The sequence below is a fragment of the Rhipicephalus microplus genome, chromosome X (genome assembly GCF_043290135.1).
Source record: "Rhipicephalus microplus isolate Deutch F79 chromosome X, USDA_Rmic, whole genome shotgun sequence".
NCBI classification, from domain to species: domain Eukaryota; kingdom Metazoa; phylum Arthropoda; class Arachnida; order Ixodida; family Ixodidae; genus Rhipicephalus; species Rhipicephalus microplus.
Genome location: NC_134710.1, coordinates 217,152,423 through 217,166,711, shown reverse-complemented (window position 1 = coordinate 217,166,711; position 14,289 = coordinate 217,152,423). Strand labels below are relative to the sequence as shown.

General features: G+C 41.4%; 1 protein-coding gene across 3 annotated transcripts in view; it reads left to right on the top strand.

Annotated features, from left to right (window-relative positions):
* Nulp1 (Nuclear localized protein 1) overlaps positions 1–14,289 on the top strand; it is a 113,454-nt gene that overhangs the window by 78,403 nt on the left and 20,762 nt on the right. For all 3 annotated transcript variants that reach the window (XM_037435582.2, XM_037435580.2, XM_037435581.2), the window contains exons 13-14: positions 3,204–3,280; positions 3,472–3,541. In XM_037435582.2, coding sequence (XP_037291479.1) covers positions 3,204–3,280; positions 3,472–3,541 — 147 coding nt within the window. The remainder of the gene's footprint in view (positions 1–3,203; positions 3,281–3,471; positions 3,542–14,289) is intronic.

Below are 14,289 nucleotides of genomic sequence, written 5' to 3'. Positions count from 1 at the left end.
GATATAGCATAAAGCATGGCAGGAGGTGCATTGAGTGCAAAAAAGATGTTACATACGGAACTCCTTTCACATGTGGAAAGGAATACGTTGGTCAGATGGGTCGGTGCATAAATGTGCGCCTTTGTGAACATGAGAGTTCACTAAAGGGGGCCCCTTACTCACACTTAGCGATGCACTGCAAGGAGTGCACCTGCCAACCTAAATTTTCCGACACACGAATAAATGACAAGCACAACAAGCGGAGGACGAGAGAAATAATGGAAGCGTATAGAATAAGGAAAGGAGGGGACAGTTGCGTCAGCCAAGCGTCAGTTCTACTAACAGATGCGGAATTTGCTTTTTTTGGACGTCACATAACCCAGTGTTTTTCTCTGTGTTACGTTTTGTTTTTTTTTTTGTTCTTTTTTTTTACGTTTTCTTTTTTTAGTTCTTGACACGTGTTTGTTTCCGGTTGTGGGCACGTGCATATTTTGTTATATCACATTGTTGAAGATGACAGGGGAAGTCGGGAATGACGTACATGCGTGTGATGTATTTATTAGTGTTCACTTCGAAATAAAATTCTCAGTTGCTAGTAAGCGCTTGTCTGTGTCCTCTCTCAGTGTGTGTTTTTTTGTGTTTGTTTCATCATGGACATCTTCTATACATTTGCAGAGAACCTTGGAGCAAGCACTTTTCTGCATAACACAACGTTAGATATATATCAGGGACACAATCAGAACCCCCCCCCCCCCCTCCCCTTCTTTTAATATGGAAAGCTTGCAACAACTCTATGGCAGTTAGTTTTTTACTTTTGCCTAGGACTTACTTTTGCACGAAGCATGAAGCATAATGACAGGCCTTACAATGTATGGGAAGATGCCCAGTCACACTTGCCTATGCTATTTCTGTAGATTGGGTGCCATGCCACAATATAGTACAGCTAGTAAATCTAAGCACCAATTTGCCTAGTGTTGGGTTAAGATACAGTCAAAATAGTGTCAAATACTGATAAGCGAGATTTTAAAAATTCATAAAGTGAACTGTTGTGATCTTCAATGAATACTGCAGAATATTGTGTGAGAACGGTGCTGTTTGCTACTGCTTCAATCAAGGCAAAACAAGCAGCAATAAGACTATTGAGTTTTTCAGGTTCAGGTGATAAACTTTGTGGACTAAGGGATCAATCAAAGCCCTATAGCATGGTGGTTGATGTATTCACAAGCTCATCAGATATGCAAGCAAGTCATATGGACAGCACAGCCGGCATGCTTTCCAAGCCACACATAGAATTTCAAATGAGCAGTTGATAAAAGCAGTACCAATGGCTGAATAAAAGTTAGTTCGTGGCTGGCGGCTCCCACAAAAGCAGTTTGTCTGAGAAGCTCTGGAGCTATAATAGATTGTAGTTTGGCCATTCACTGGAACAACTGTAAACCTGAGTTCCTCTCAAAGAAGGGCTGCTGGGTGAGCAATATGGTTGGTGCAGCTGAGCCACATGACCACATGCATGCCAATAGCTCTCAAGGTCTCTGGTGGATGGGCTCTGTATTCCCTCCTCACCTATTCATTTTTCTTTAATATGTGATGGTTATCAGTGGAGTTAAAAGTATTCAGGAAATACTTTTGACGTATACCGTATTTACTCGCATAATTCTCGCACTTTTTTTGACGGAAAACTGGTGCAAAGTTGGGAAGTGCGAGAATTACGCGATGAAAACTTTCCACGAAAATATACAGAGCGAAAAAGAAAACGAAGTGGCCGCAGATCAGGATTTTCACATCAGCAACTAACATCAAGCTTTGAGAAGCACTAATATAAACTTACCTCAACAAAAAAAAGCACAGGTTTAACACAAGCCAAGTTTTATTTGAGACACAAAAAGTGCAAGGAAATAGTCGAGAATTAGAATACCAAACACAAAGCTTGTGGGCGTTGGGGGCATAGCGGTAGCGTTTGTCGCTCAACAGGAGCCCTCAAAAGGTAAGCCTAGAACGTCAGTATTGGGTTGATGGCTATTTAACAAAATCGTCTGCAGTTTCCTTCAGAAGAAATAAAGTTTATCATCAATCCCAGTTTTAGGCACATGGAATGCCCAACGCGTCTTGGTGGCTTTCAGCTGCCGTCACCAGTAGCGAACACAAAACTGTTGCCCTGTTGCTGTTGTTTAGTGCGTGATCTATCACTTTCAGCTTGAAATTAGCCGTGTAAATTCAGTATCGCCCCATAACGTGACAAGATTACCGGCACAACTTCCAAAACACGCCGCAACGCGTACTTGCCATTTTGGCTTGGCTTGGATTGAATTGAATCTCTGTGCAATAATAGTATGCTTGATGCATAAGAGATGGTGCCAGATGGTGCTTGCTATCACCATCAGTGGTTTGAATGAGCAGACGGCATTATTGCGGCAGTTTTGGGCGGTGCGATAATTACTCAAGGAAAAAACGAAATCATATTTTTGTTGGGCGATGTGGGGGTGCGAAAATTATGCGAGTGCGAGGATTACGCGAGTAAATATGGGTATATTGCTACTATTCAGAATGGGGCGTAGCAGCTGAAGCTTATTTCAGCTACACATTCCTTTCAAGTTTTTATTTATCTCTCTCTCTCTCTGTGTGCGTGTGTGTGTGTTAATCCTATGCATAATGGCATAGTATACTGTATTACAAAAAGAAAAAAGATCAAGCTAGAATTTTAGAATTTTTGTACAGTAAAAGACGAAGTATGACATGGATAGGTTAATGGGTACCTTGTCTGTGTGTTCTTTAGGTGTGCTGAACTTTTCTCTATCAATAATGTACCAAATAAGATTGCCTAGTGATTTCATTTACTGGATCAGCTGTTAGAATCGGGTGTGCTGGAGAGGCAGAGTGCAGTATTGTAGTGTTGAGATGCATTACATGACAGACACTGGTAACTGATATTACTAGTTGGGATTAAGGGGGAAAAAGAAAAAGGTGTTTCACAGTTTTATGTAATGCCTAGGATGGATAACTTTTGTACAATGCAATAGGTTGCATGACACTGATGGAGTCCAGGTGCCAACGGTATGAAATTTGGAAGTTACTAGGCTTGACAGGGAGTCTACTGATGTGGGGCAGTGGTAATGGAAGATACGAGTGTATGTACGTGGGTTGGTGATGATGAATAACAGCAGGTTTACATTTGCATTGGATAAAGGCTGTTTTATACATTTTGACTTGTGGTTTTTTGCCTTCAGGAACTGTCCAACTCTCCCATCTTTGGCTTTGACCCTTTGCCACCGATCGATGATGTGAGCTACACACGCCCACCAAGGTAAGTGGCGAAGTTTTTAAGCTTTTTTTTTATTATTATTGAAATTCTCTTTAATATTGCTACAATAGTGTTAAAGCAAGCTGGTAATGTCAAGACAAAAAGATTGGTTTTCATGAAAGATTTCCATTCAGATTATTGTTATTTTGTGGATGTCTGTAGCACATCTGACCTTGCAATTTTTTTGCTTTCAGGACACAGCAAATTGGAGATCAGAGCATGATGGGGGCTTTCTTTCGATCACTTTTGCCAAGCTTTAATTTAGTAAGTTGACTTCTTCATTGTTCATAACAGTATTCATGAAAGAGATGAAAAGTCTTTTAACAAGAGGTGTTTCTGTAGCCAACGTTCTGTCGACTGGTCTTGTCGAAATGTTGGCTCCAGCTCCACCTCTGTTTTTTTCGTCTCTTTGAGCCTCCATTGTCTGGTGAACTTCCGCCTTGTTTAGTATTGCTACAAGGAATATTCAGGTCAGGGGCCAGCAACTGGAACCCCATGTGCCACATCCTGCCTTTCAGAAAATGTCACGCAATCCAACATACTTTAGAAAGGCTCTAGTACATTGCGTCGTGAGGATGTTTTACATTCATAAATTGGCATCATCACTCTGCATCTTTTTCTTTTAACTGAGAACTCCCTTTTGCCTTGGTGACTGGCTTACTCTATGGCTGGCTTTCACTTATTTTGGACTTACTGCTCCAAAATGTTGCTGTGCACCTGCTACTACTTTCTATGCGTTGTGGGCTGCGTTTAAAACTTGGATCATGGCTTATTATATACAGATCTTGAAGCAAACCTGCACAGACACTATACGGAAGAGAAAAAAACCAACAGATGAGCACTCCACTTAAAACTGAAAACATTCTTTGGATACAAAGAATATGTAAATAAGTAAGTTTCAGTGCGTGCACAGCAGTGCATAGAAATAGTTAAAAGGAGATCCAGTCAGGACAGACGGCAGGCTACAAGACAGTCCTTGCGTAAAATAAATGTGGTTTGTTTTGCACTAGCCTCCCTCCTTTTTTTTTTTTAATGCAATATGGTTTTAAGAGCTCATGAAATAGGGAATTGGGATTTCTGAAATAATCTGTTTCTTTTAAAGCAGGATAGCAACAGAATTTTTTTCAATAGACAGCAAAATGTGAGAATTATGGTGCGTTTAACAATACCGTACTTGATTTTCCCCTGAGGCACTTATTTACATGCCTTCTAGGTTGATCCACATGCATTTCACTCCTAGAATTTTTTTTTTAAGCAAAGCTTGCAGCAACAGATTTGTGAAGCTTACAAGGTCCACTAAAATCCTCTTCACCTTGAGGTGGCGACCGCTAGTAAAGGCTTAGCTAAAGGTCATTTTGGCAAGCCTCTCCATTACCACTATCCTCACTTCCAGCCCTACATTACATCCTCCTCCTCCTCACTCGCTCGTAGATTGGACAGGAGATAACACGCGCTTTGCCATAGAGAGCTTCTCTTTTTGGGCACTGATTGCTGTTTGGGTGGGTGGGAAAAAGTCTCTAAAATAGAGACTTGAACAATGCTCTCACAGCGCACATCTTTCCAGAATATCGTCTGTGAAACAAGAAAGAAAGAAAAGCGCATGTCTGGTCTTCTTGTTCCTTTTGTATTTCTTCTAGCCTGGCCTTTCCATCATTATAAGGCTCCTAGCCGTGTTCCTCGTGCGAGATAGAAATTATTGCATTTTTCTGCTTCTTTGTGAATCAATATAGATTAGTATTATGAATCCAAACCAAACTACACACTTATCTGTTATTCTGCAAGAAAAGCAGTTAGTTAAACATGACCACACCACGCTTTGCTTGCCTCCATTTCTCCAATGGAGTAAGGGCTCCTGAATTTAAAAAAAATTATAATTTTCATTATCACTTAGTATAAATTGATTGATTGATATGTGGGGTTTAACATCCCAAAACCACCATATGATTATGAGAGACGCTGTAGTGGAGGGCTCTGGAAATTTCGACCACCTGGGGTTCTTTAATGTGCACCCAAATCTGAGCACACGAGCCTACAACATTTCTGCCCTTATCGAAATGCAGTCGCCGCAGCCGGGATTCAAACCCGCGACCTGCGAGTCAGCAGCCGTGTACCTTAGCCACTAGACCACCACGGCGGAAGGGCTATCACGTAGTATAGCCCTTTATAAGGCTATAGCAGGAGCGGGGGAATACAGTATATCTAGGCTTGTGCAAATATTCGAATACTTCGAATATTCGAAGGAATAGTTGAGTATTCGAATTAGCTTCGATTCGAATTTAAATTATCGAATATTTTCGAAGTATTTGCAATGAACAAATATGTGTATATTAGTCTGCATGTAACCGCTTGTAAAAGTGGTTTCACTAAAATGTAGGTGTGCTAAGCCGTGAAAACATTTATTAAGGGAAATTCGCTTTGCCGCAAAGCGTCCTTCAAATTTAAGGGGGTCCTTTAACACTTACTGAGCATGGTCAGAAAACGCTGCCGATCGGTAGTCGAGGCTACCGAAAACACGCAAGGCAAATATTATAACGCAGCACGCGGTCTGTAATTCACAATAAATTTTCTAAGCTAAAAATTGCTTTCTTTCCTCGGCAAATGACACTACAAGCCCAAAAATCACTTGTCACAGCTGAGAAGGAATATACGGCTCTGGTCACAGCCATTGGTTACTCTGAGCATGGCGCGCTCGTCGTTACTGGGGCCGCCACGGGAGGCCGCCGCTTGTCCACGAGTACATGCGCGATCGCACTAAGAAAGCCGCGTATTTGAAGAGAAAAAAAAAAGGTGCTTAAGGTCACAAGGTGCGTGTGACTTATTTTCTTTCGCCGTGCCATTCCTCCCTGCTTCGCTTCCAGCTGTTTCGTTGGGCCGAGAAGAAAGAATGCAATTGCAGCGTGCGACAAATTTTTGGAACTCCGCTCATACTGGACTGATCCTAGAAACTTTGCGGCAGTAAGTTTGTGAGGCAACAAGCATGTTTACTGGCTCCATGGCTCTTTGAAAAAGTGTTGCAAGGCCTCTTTAAGGGAACATGTTATCCTCATATAAATTCGTTTTAGTAAGCTTGTTATGATGGTTTTTATGATCCAAGTATAATAAATTTTAAAACATTAAGTATCTTAGAGGTTATCACTTGCATCCTACTGAAACTACTATTCAAGGTCGTCTCGACTTCCTTTGAACAAAAAAAATGGCATTTGCACACAGCCCCTATTTCAATTCAAAAGAAATATTGTGCAGGTTAGTTAGGTCATGATTAATATTCCCCTTTTTTTATGTCATACATACCATTCGAATTCGATCAAAATCACTATTTGCTTCGAATTAGCTTTGAACCTAAAGTTCACTATTTGCACAAGCCTAAGTATATCATATGTCCAAGACAGAGAAAGAAAAAAATACATAAAGTAAGTGTGATAAGAGGGCTTACGTACTCAGTGGCAGTCATGAATTCTTTATGGCGGGTCATATTAGACAGAGCGTTCCAAGATTTTAATAGTCCTGGGGAAAAGTTATACCTAAAGACATTAGTGCAAGCGAAAAACACCAATAAGTTCGGCTCATTACTGCTGCTTGTGACTAGAGGCTTTGCACGCAATAGATATAGTATATTAGAGGATGGCAGGAGGTTAGGGTGAGACAGAAGGTTAGGTGGGCAGATGAGATTAAGAAGTTTGCGGGTATAAATTGGCAGCAGCAAGCACAGGACCGGGTTAACTGGCGGAACATGGGAGAGGCCTTTGTCCTGCAGTGGACGTAGTCAGGCTGATGATGATGATGATGATGATGATTAGAGGATGTGTAATGGTGGTGAGTAAACAGAAAGTCAGTGTGACAACGGTAAGTAAGAGAAGACCGAGCAGAGCCAAATAAGGGTTGCGGTGGTACATAAAATGAATGGCTGTCTTCTATATAGACTCAATTCTATTAAAGGCAAATTTTATCAAGGTTCAACACGGTAGATGCATAGTCCAGAATTGGTCGTTTGAGTATATTATATAAGATCAGCTCATTTTCTTTCATGCCAACACGCAGGGTTCGGCACAGGTAACATGTGCTCAGATTTGGGTGCACGTTAAAGAACCCCAGGTGGTCGAAATTTCCGGAGCCCTCCACTACGGCGTCTCTCATAATCTTATGGTGGTTTTGGGACGTTAAACCCCACATATCAATCAATCAATTGGCACAGGTAACATAGCTTTTTAAGGCTTTGTGGCACGTAATTGTAATATGTTCTGGCCAGGATCATTTCGAAGTGAAAAGGGGGCCTAAGGTATTATGTTCATGAGGTCTAAGTACGTACTACTTGTGTTTGTCTTTTAAAAATGCTTCCGTTGAGTGAAATGCTGTGTTTTTTGTATGCTGGTGTGCTTCAGCATTAGTCTGCAATGCATAGTGAACATGAATCCACTCTCCTGACTCGCCATCTTGTAGCAGACTATGGCATCGTTACATTTCATTATGTGTTGCACCTAGCATCCATTGTTTTGTTGCCGCCACGGTCATGTAGAGGTTATGGTAGTTGGCTGCTTACACAAAGGTTGAAGGTTCGACCCCAACCAAGTCTATCACATTTTGATGGAGGCAAAATACTAGAGGCCCATGCACTGTGCTAAGTCAGTGCACGTTAAACAGCACCGCATGGTCAAAATCTTGAAGCCCTCCACTACAGCGTGCCTAATAACCATATTAAACCATATTGTGTTTTTGCCGCATAAAACCTTAGATATTATTATTATTATTATTATTACTTTGTCTTGTTCTGTTGCTCCTTAGATTCACCTTGCAAATTAAATCATTAGGTGTTATGTCTCACGACTTCTTTATCGTGTGAGCCACTCTAGTACTGTTATGTAGCTATAGAAAGTCTTGCTTATTGACTTTCTATAGCTACATCTCACATAGCTTTAATGGCACTTCCAAAAGTAATGTTGCTGGTGGGCAAACATGAATGCATGAGATTGGAGCGCACACTAGAAAACTTCAGAACTATTCTCTGCCCTAAATCATCGCTTACTGCATACCGTTCTGTCCACATGTGAATAACTAATTACTGCCTTGTCTTTCTGCAATAGTTTACTACTTTTTGTAATTTTGTATCTGATAGAGTAAAAAGTGAAAAATTTACTACATTCATGATGAGTGCTCTTATTTTTATCTTTGGATCCAGGAATAGTGTAAAATCTACAACCCTATCATGTAGATGGTTGGTTCTCGGTCCTGACATAACTTTGCCATTCAGTGGCTGTATCTAATCACACTTTACAAGCTCCTTATTAGTTAATCAGGTTTGTGTGTGTGGCCTGTGTCCACCAGCAATTATCCTCATTTCGATGTAGAACATACTTTGGTGATTCCACGAGAAATCGGCACGGGTCGAAAATTTGATATTTTAGATTTGATTGCTTATTTTATACTTCGTGCACCCAGTAGCCCTAAAGTGAACTTCGTTTTTTTTTATGAACTCTATAGTTTCTGAGGAAAAAAATATTGAACTTATTTTGTACAGAAGGACCAATTTCGTCCCTTGTCACTCTCGGAAGGTAACAACAATATAAAAACACAAATATTAGCTTGATGAAGACTATCTTTTTTCTAATAAATGTGCACATAATGAAGAGTGAAGCAGCATTGTTTGAAGCTTGTGAGCTGAAGCAAACAATTTCTGGAAAGTGTCTGAACAGGTGATATTTTTTAAAAGTTGCTTTATTTGAGAATTTTTTCCTCCTAAGCAAAACCAGCTAGTTTTTCATAACTTGGTGACCTATTACAACATAATGTTTACAATATTGCCTCTCAATACCGTTGCAATACCTCAAACACATAATTTTATAAATGGCCTCAAACTTTCAATTTCGTCAACAGTAAAGCCTATTGAAAAATCAATATTAAAAAAACCCCATCTTCGATTTTTCTTAAAATCTCATAGAACTTTTTTTGGAGATGATAGAAAAACAATATTAAAAAACGTGTTGCGTTATTTTATTTGCAGCAACAATACTATGGGCAGACGTTCCAGCTTTTTGTGCATGCACTTAGACGATAAATGCGTGAGAAATCGGGCTAAAAAAACTGGGCCTGAGCTTCTGAGTCGTTTGAATAGGACCATACTTACAGAGGAGAAGAAGCAGATTTGGTGAACGGGAATAACCGTATTAAACATGCCCTTTCAAAATACATAAATTTTTCATTTAAAGGTGAGGCTTGAGAGCCTGAACTTATTGACACCTCGGTTGCTCATCTCGGTTACATGAGGCAGCTATTGCAGTCATCTGCTTTTAACATTTTCGTTCAGTACACTTAAATGGGAATAGGCTCGGAAGAGGAACCACTGAAGCATAACAAATATTGAAATTTAGTAACGCTGCTGCCGCCTCCTTAACCTGAACATGGTTTGGCGTTTCCTTGCCCGGTCGCCTGCTCAACAAATTCATGCGCGCCCCCTCTTGTGGGCAATGTATGATATCATGGGGTTTCAACTATAGTACAGTAAGAAATCTGTGATTTTAATGGAACATAGTTTAGTAAAGCCTAGCAAAGCATGAAACCTCACTATCCCACCTAAGAGTGGCAAGCTTGGGAGTGATTAAGCCGGCATCTGAAATGGTGACGTGGAAGACCATATGGCTGAAGAATGTCAAAATGCTCTATGCAAATGGAGATTACCTGGAGACCGTTACACTTTAAGATTGTTTTAGTGCAAATTTCTGCCACATGTTGCAGGCCTATGTTTTCGGTGCATTTGGTCAACCCCACCTAACGATATAAATCATGGTTGTGTTTTGTTAGTTCCAAGCACAGCTGTAAGTCATCTGGAAAAAATGCAGCGTTTTGAGCTCATCATGGCTTTTCTTCAACGCATTTCTCAGCTTAAGAGGGGGCCGTTTCAAGTGTTCATGCACTATCTTCAGTGGTTCTATGCTCGTGTTAGAGCATTGTATTTCGTCGCGTTGTCTGCAAATATGTATGGATTGCCTTAGAGTGTGTAATTATGTATTGCTCATCCGGCATTAAAGCTGAGCAAAGTGCATCAGAAATGTGCCTTTACATAAATTTATTCCTTAATGTGCTAAATCTGTTTCTCCTCTGTCCTATTCAAACAATTCAAAAGCTCAGGCCCAGTTTTTTTAGCCCTATTATGCATGCATTTATCGTCTAAGTGCATGCACAAAAAGCTGGAACTTCCACCCGTAATATTGTCGCTGCAAATAAAATAATGCAATATGTTTTTTATAATTCTTATTCCATCCTCTCCAAAGAACCTTTTATGGGATTTTAAGAAAAATCGAAGATCGGGTTTTTCAAATATTGATTTTTCAATAGACTTTACCGTTGACGAAATTGAAAGTTTGAGGCCATTCTTAAAATTATGTGTTTGAGGTACTGCAAGGGTATTTGAAGGCAATATTGTAAACATTATGTTGTAATAGGTCACCAAGTTATGAAACACTAGCTGGTTTAGCTTAGCAGGGAAAAAATCTCAAATCAAACAACTTTTTAAAAAATGTCACCTGTTCAGACATTTTTCAGAAATGGTTTGCTTCAGCCCATATGCATCACTGCTGCTTCACTCTTCATTGCTTGCACATTTATTAGAAAAAAAGATAGTCTTCATCAAGCTAATATTTGTGTTTTTATATCACCATTACCTTCCGACAATGACAAGGGACGAAATTAGTCCCTCTGTACAAAATAAGTTCAATATTTTTTTTCTCCGAAAATATGGAGTTGATAAAAAAAAAGTTCACTTTCGGGCTACTGTGTGCACAAAATATAAAATAAGCAATCACATCTAAAATATCACAATTTCCACCTCTGCCTATTTTTCGTGGAATCACCCACTTAAGTAAATTGCCATTTCTAGTTGATTGCAGGACCTGGTGTGTACCCTTTCCAGAGTGCAAATGATGATGTGAGTGTCAGCTCTTGTAGTCAGTAGGTCTTAAATGAACTAGGAAAGCTTGAGTAGGAAGTTAACCTCGAATAACTATGGTTTTTTGTAAAAAAATAGTAGGCTTTTTTTGTGCTTTTGCTTGAGTTTGTTTCAGGCAATATTTCGCCGTACCGTGATTAACAATTGCTGTAAATAATCACTATTTGTCGTATAAGTGGCTGAAGACACATATGCTTCAAGGACATAGCCTTCTACCAACTGAGACTGCTGAAGCTGAAGCAGTGTCGCTGGACAAAAATAGTGTCATGTTATTAATTCTACCTGTGCTTTTGACTTTGTGGTCTTTTTTGCCCCGGCGTGGTGGTCTAGTGGCTAAGGTACTCGGCTGCTGACCCGCAGGTCGCGGGTTCGAATCCCGGCTGCGGCGGCTGCATTTCCGATGGAGGCGGAAATGTTGTAGGCCCATGTGCTCAGATTTGGGTGCACGTTAAAGAACCCCAGGTGGTCGAAATTTCCGGAGCCCTCCACTGCGGCGTCTCTCATAATCATAGCGTGGCTTTGGGACGTTAAACCCCACAAATCAATCAATCAACTTTGTGGTCTTTCTCACAAGCATATTCATGAATGTATACTGCAGCAGCTATTGCAAAACAATCAAATGTGTCTGCTGATTTGGATCTAGAGCTATGATGGCATGCCAAACTTTGTGCTTTGCTAAGCAGCAAAAGTGCTGCTCATATTGGTGTTATCAGCAACGATCCATTTTTATTCAGAAAGCAGTGAGCTGATGGCTTTTCAAAGTACTTTTTGTAGAACAGTCGAAACCCGCAATAACGAAACCCCGCGAGTATGAAATTCCCGCGGCAGCGAAATATTTCCGGATCCCCGGCGAATGTTCATAGAAGCCCATGTATTATGTATCTCGCGGCAACAAAATGTTTTTGGATAGCGATCCCGCATTAACGAATTTTCTACCACAGTGCGGGCCTTATTTCACCCTCACGCCAAACGTTAACTGTCAAAATATGCTCGTATGCGTGTTATGCGCACTCAAAATTTGTAAACGTCTGCTTTTGCCGTGCTAGCGTGGGTACTGCCATTTTCGTTTACTTAAGGGGAGACGCGGCTCCGGGATTGCGGAAACCGTGCAGAAGTGCTTCGAAAAATTCATTTCACCCACCTAGGTACGAAACTTTTCCTGTAAATCGGGAGAAAACAGCGATTTTCAAAAAATTGTGGCTTCGCGATGGTGGGGCTGGGAGCCGACGTCTTGGGCTAATCGAAAAGAGCATTTCTCAGTGTTTAACCCTCTCGCTTCAGCTGGCTCCTCCCTTTAAAAACAAGCGCACAAGAACCAAATGTTTGAACAACGTCTCCTAGATCTACCGTGCGTGCCGAATGAGCGCGAAACGGCGGTCATCTATGGCGGCGCTGCCTACGTAGGGGTAAGGGTCTGTGTACTTGGCCTTTGAGATCGGCAATTTCGGCGTTTGCCACTAATTTCAGAGGATGCCTTGTATTAAATAGGTTGCTTGTTGAATGACGGCGTCACTTACGTAAGGTTAATTATAATTACTTTTTAGCCTTTCTAAAACTTTTTTACGTTATTTTTGTTGCATATAAGCTCCAAAAACGTAAAAACCTATTTGAAGACATCCCTAACTGAGTGGCGCCACCACCGTAGTTCCGACGACCGCCGCTTCCCAAGTGACCGCCGATAATCCGGCAGGCACGGGAAATCTAGGAGGTGTTGGTTTGAAAGTCCTTTCGAGGTCCTTGATTGGCTGTGGCCGCCATGTTGCGTCAGCTCGCCTCGCCATTGGCCCAATGCTTGCTCCGGGAGATCGTCGTCTAGTGCTTGTGCGTCGCGAGGACATGACTCTCGAAAATTGCTATTTCGTGACATGTTCACGGCTCGATGATCACTTAAGATATAATTACACTTTAGTTAGGAGCAGTAGGCGGATGCGCGATCAGGTTAATACGAGCGCGGCACGTCATCGAAGTCATCTTTAGCCCTCACTCCGCCGACAGCGAGACTGCGGGCAGGAACGACGCGCTAGCGCACTCGTGGCGACGTGCTTCGTCGCAAGCAACGAAGCTGTAAGCTGCGGCACGGTCAGATTACTACAAGTGGCCGCACCGGATGCACGATCAGATTACTACGAGCGGGCGCACGGTCTACGAGCGCAGCGCAACATCAGTATGCTTTAGCCCTAACTCCGCTGACAGCGAGACCGCGGGCAGAAACTTCGCGTTAGCGCATCCAAAACAACCCGCGGGTTGTTTTGGATGCACTGGACACCCTTCGCTCCTTCTTCGGCGCACATGACGACGACGTAACAATAGAGCACTTTTTCCAGTGCGAAGGGAGAGCTTTGAAGTTGTTGCATGGCAAGAGTCGGCAAAGTAAGTTGACCGACTTCTTGCAATAAATTTTCGTTCTTCTGGCTGTATCACTGTTTTTATGTCTCATACTCGCGGCAACGAAATTCTTGCGAAAACGAAATTTTTTGGTTTTTCCGGCGATTTTCGTTATTGCGGGTTTCGACTGTACATTGTTGTGTCGTTTCGCACTTTCAGCTTTTCAAGTTTCTGCAGTTTTGTCACCATGGTTTCAATTAAACTTGGTGTTTTTAGGGTGGCAGTGGTCTTGTGTAAACCTGCCTACATCTCATGCTGAGGGTGTCACTTTAAATTATTTTAGCACACATAGTTTTGGACTTTAACTAAGCATGAACTTGAGTTAGTTAATTAAGCTACATTTCATTGTAACTTCTCTAAGTACACTTTATTTTAGAGCAGAGCTCTTATGCTCGAGATTTGCCATGTGTTGTAAGAAAATTAACATCGTAGTGAAACGGCACATGCTCTTTTTGTCCTGCTCTTCTACTTTGCTCAGAAAACACGTGCGACGATAAAAAGAGAGAAATTCCTGGAAAAAAATAATTTTTTGATGAGGCGAGATTCAAATTGTCATTCTCATGATTTGAAGACGAGAATTGCAACCACTTGGCTGTCCAGCCACGCTAGCAGAGCTTATTAGATCCTAAGGGGTAGGAAAGGGAAGTGAGGGGGAAGGAGAGAATAGAAAGGTAAGAAAGAGATGGAAGAA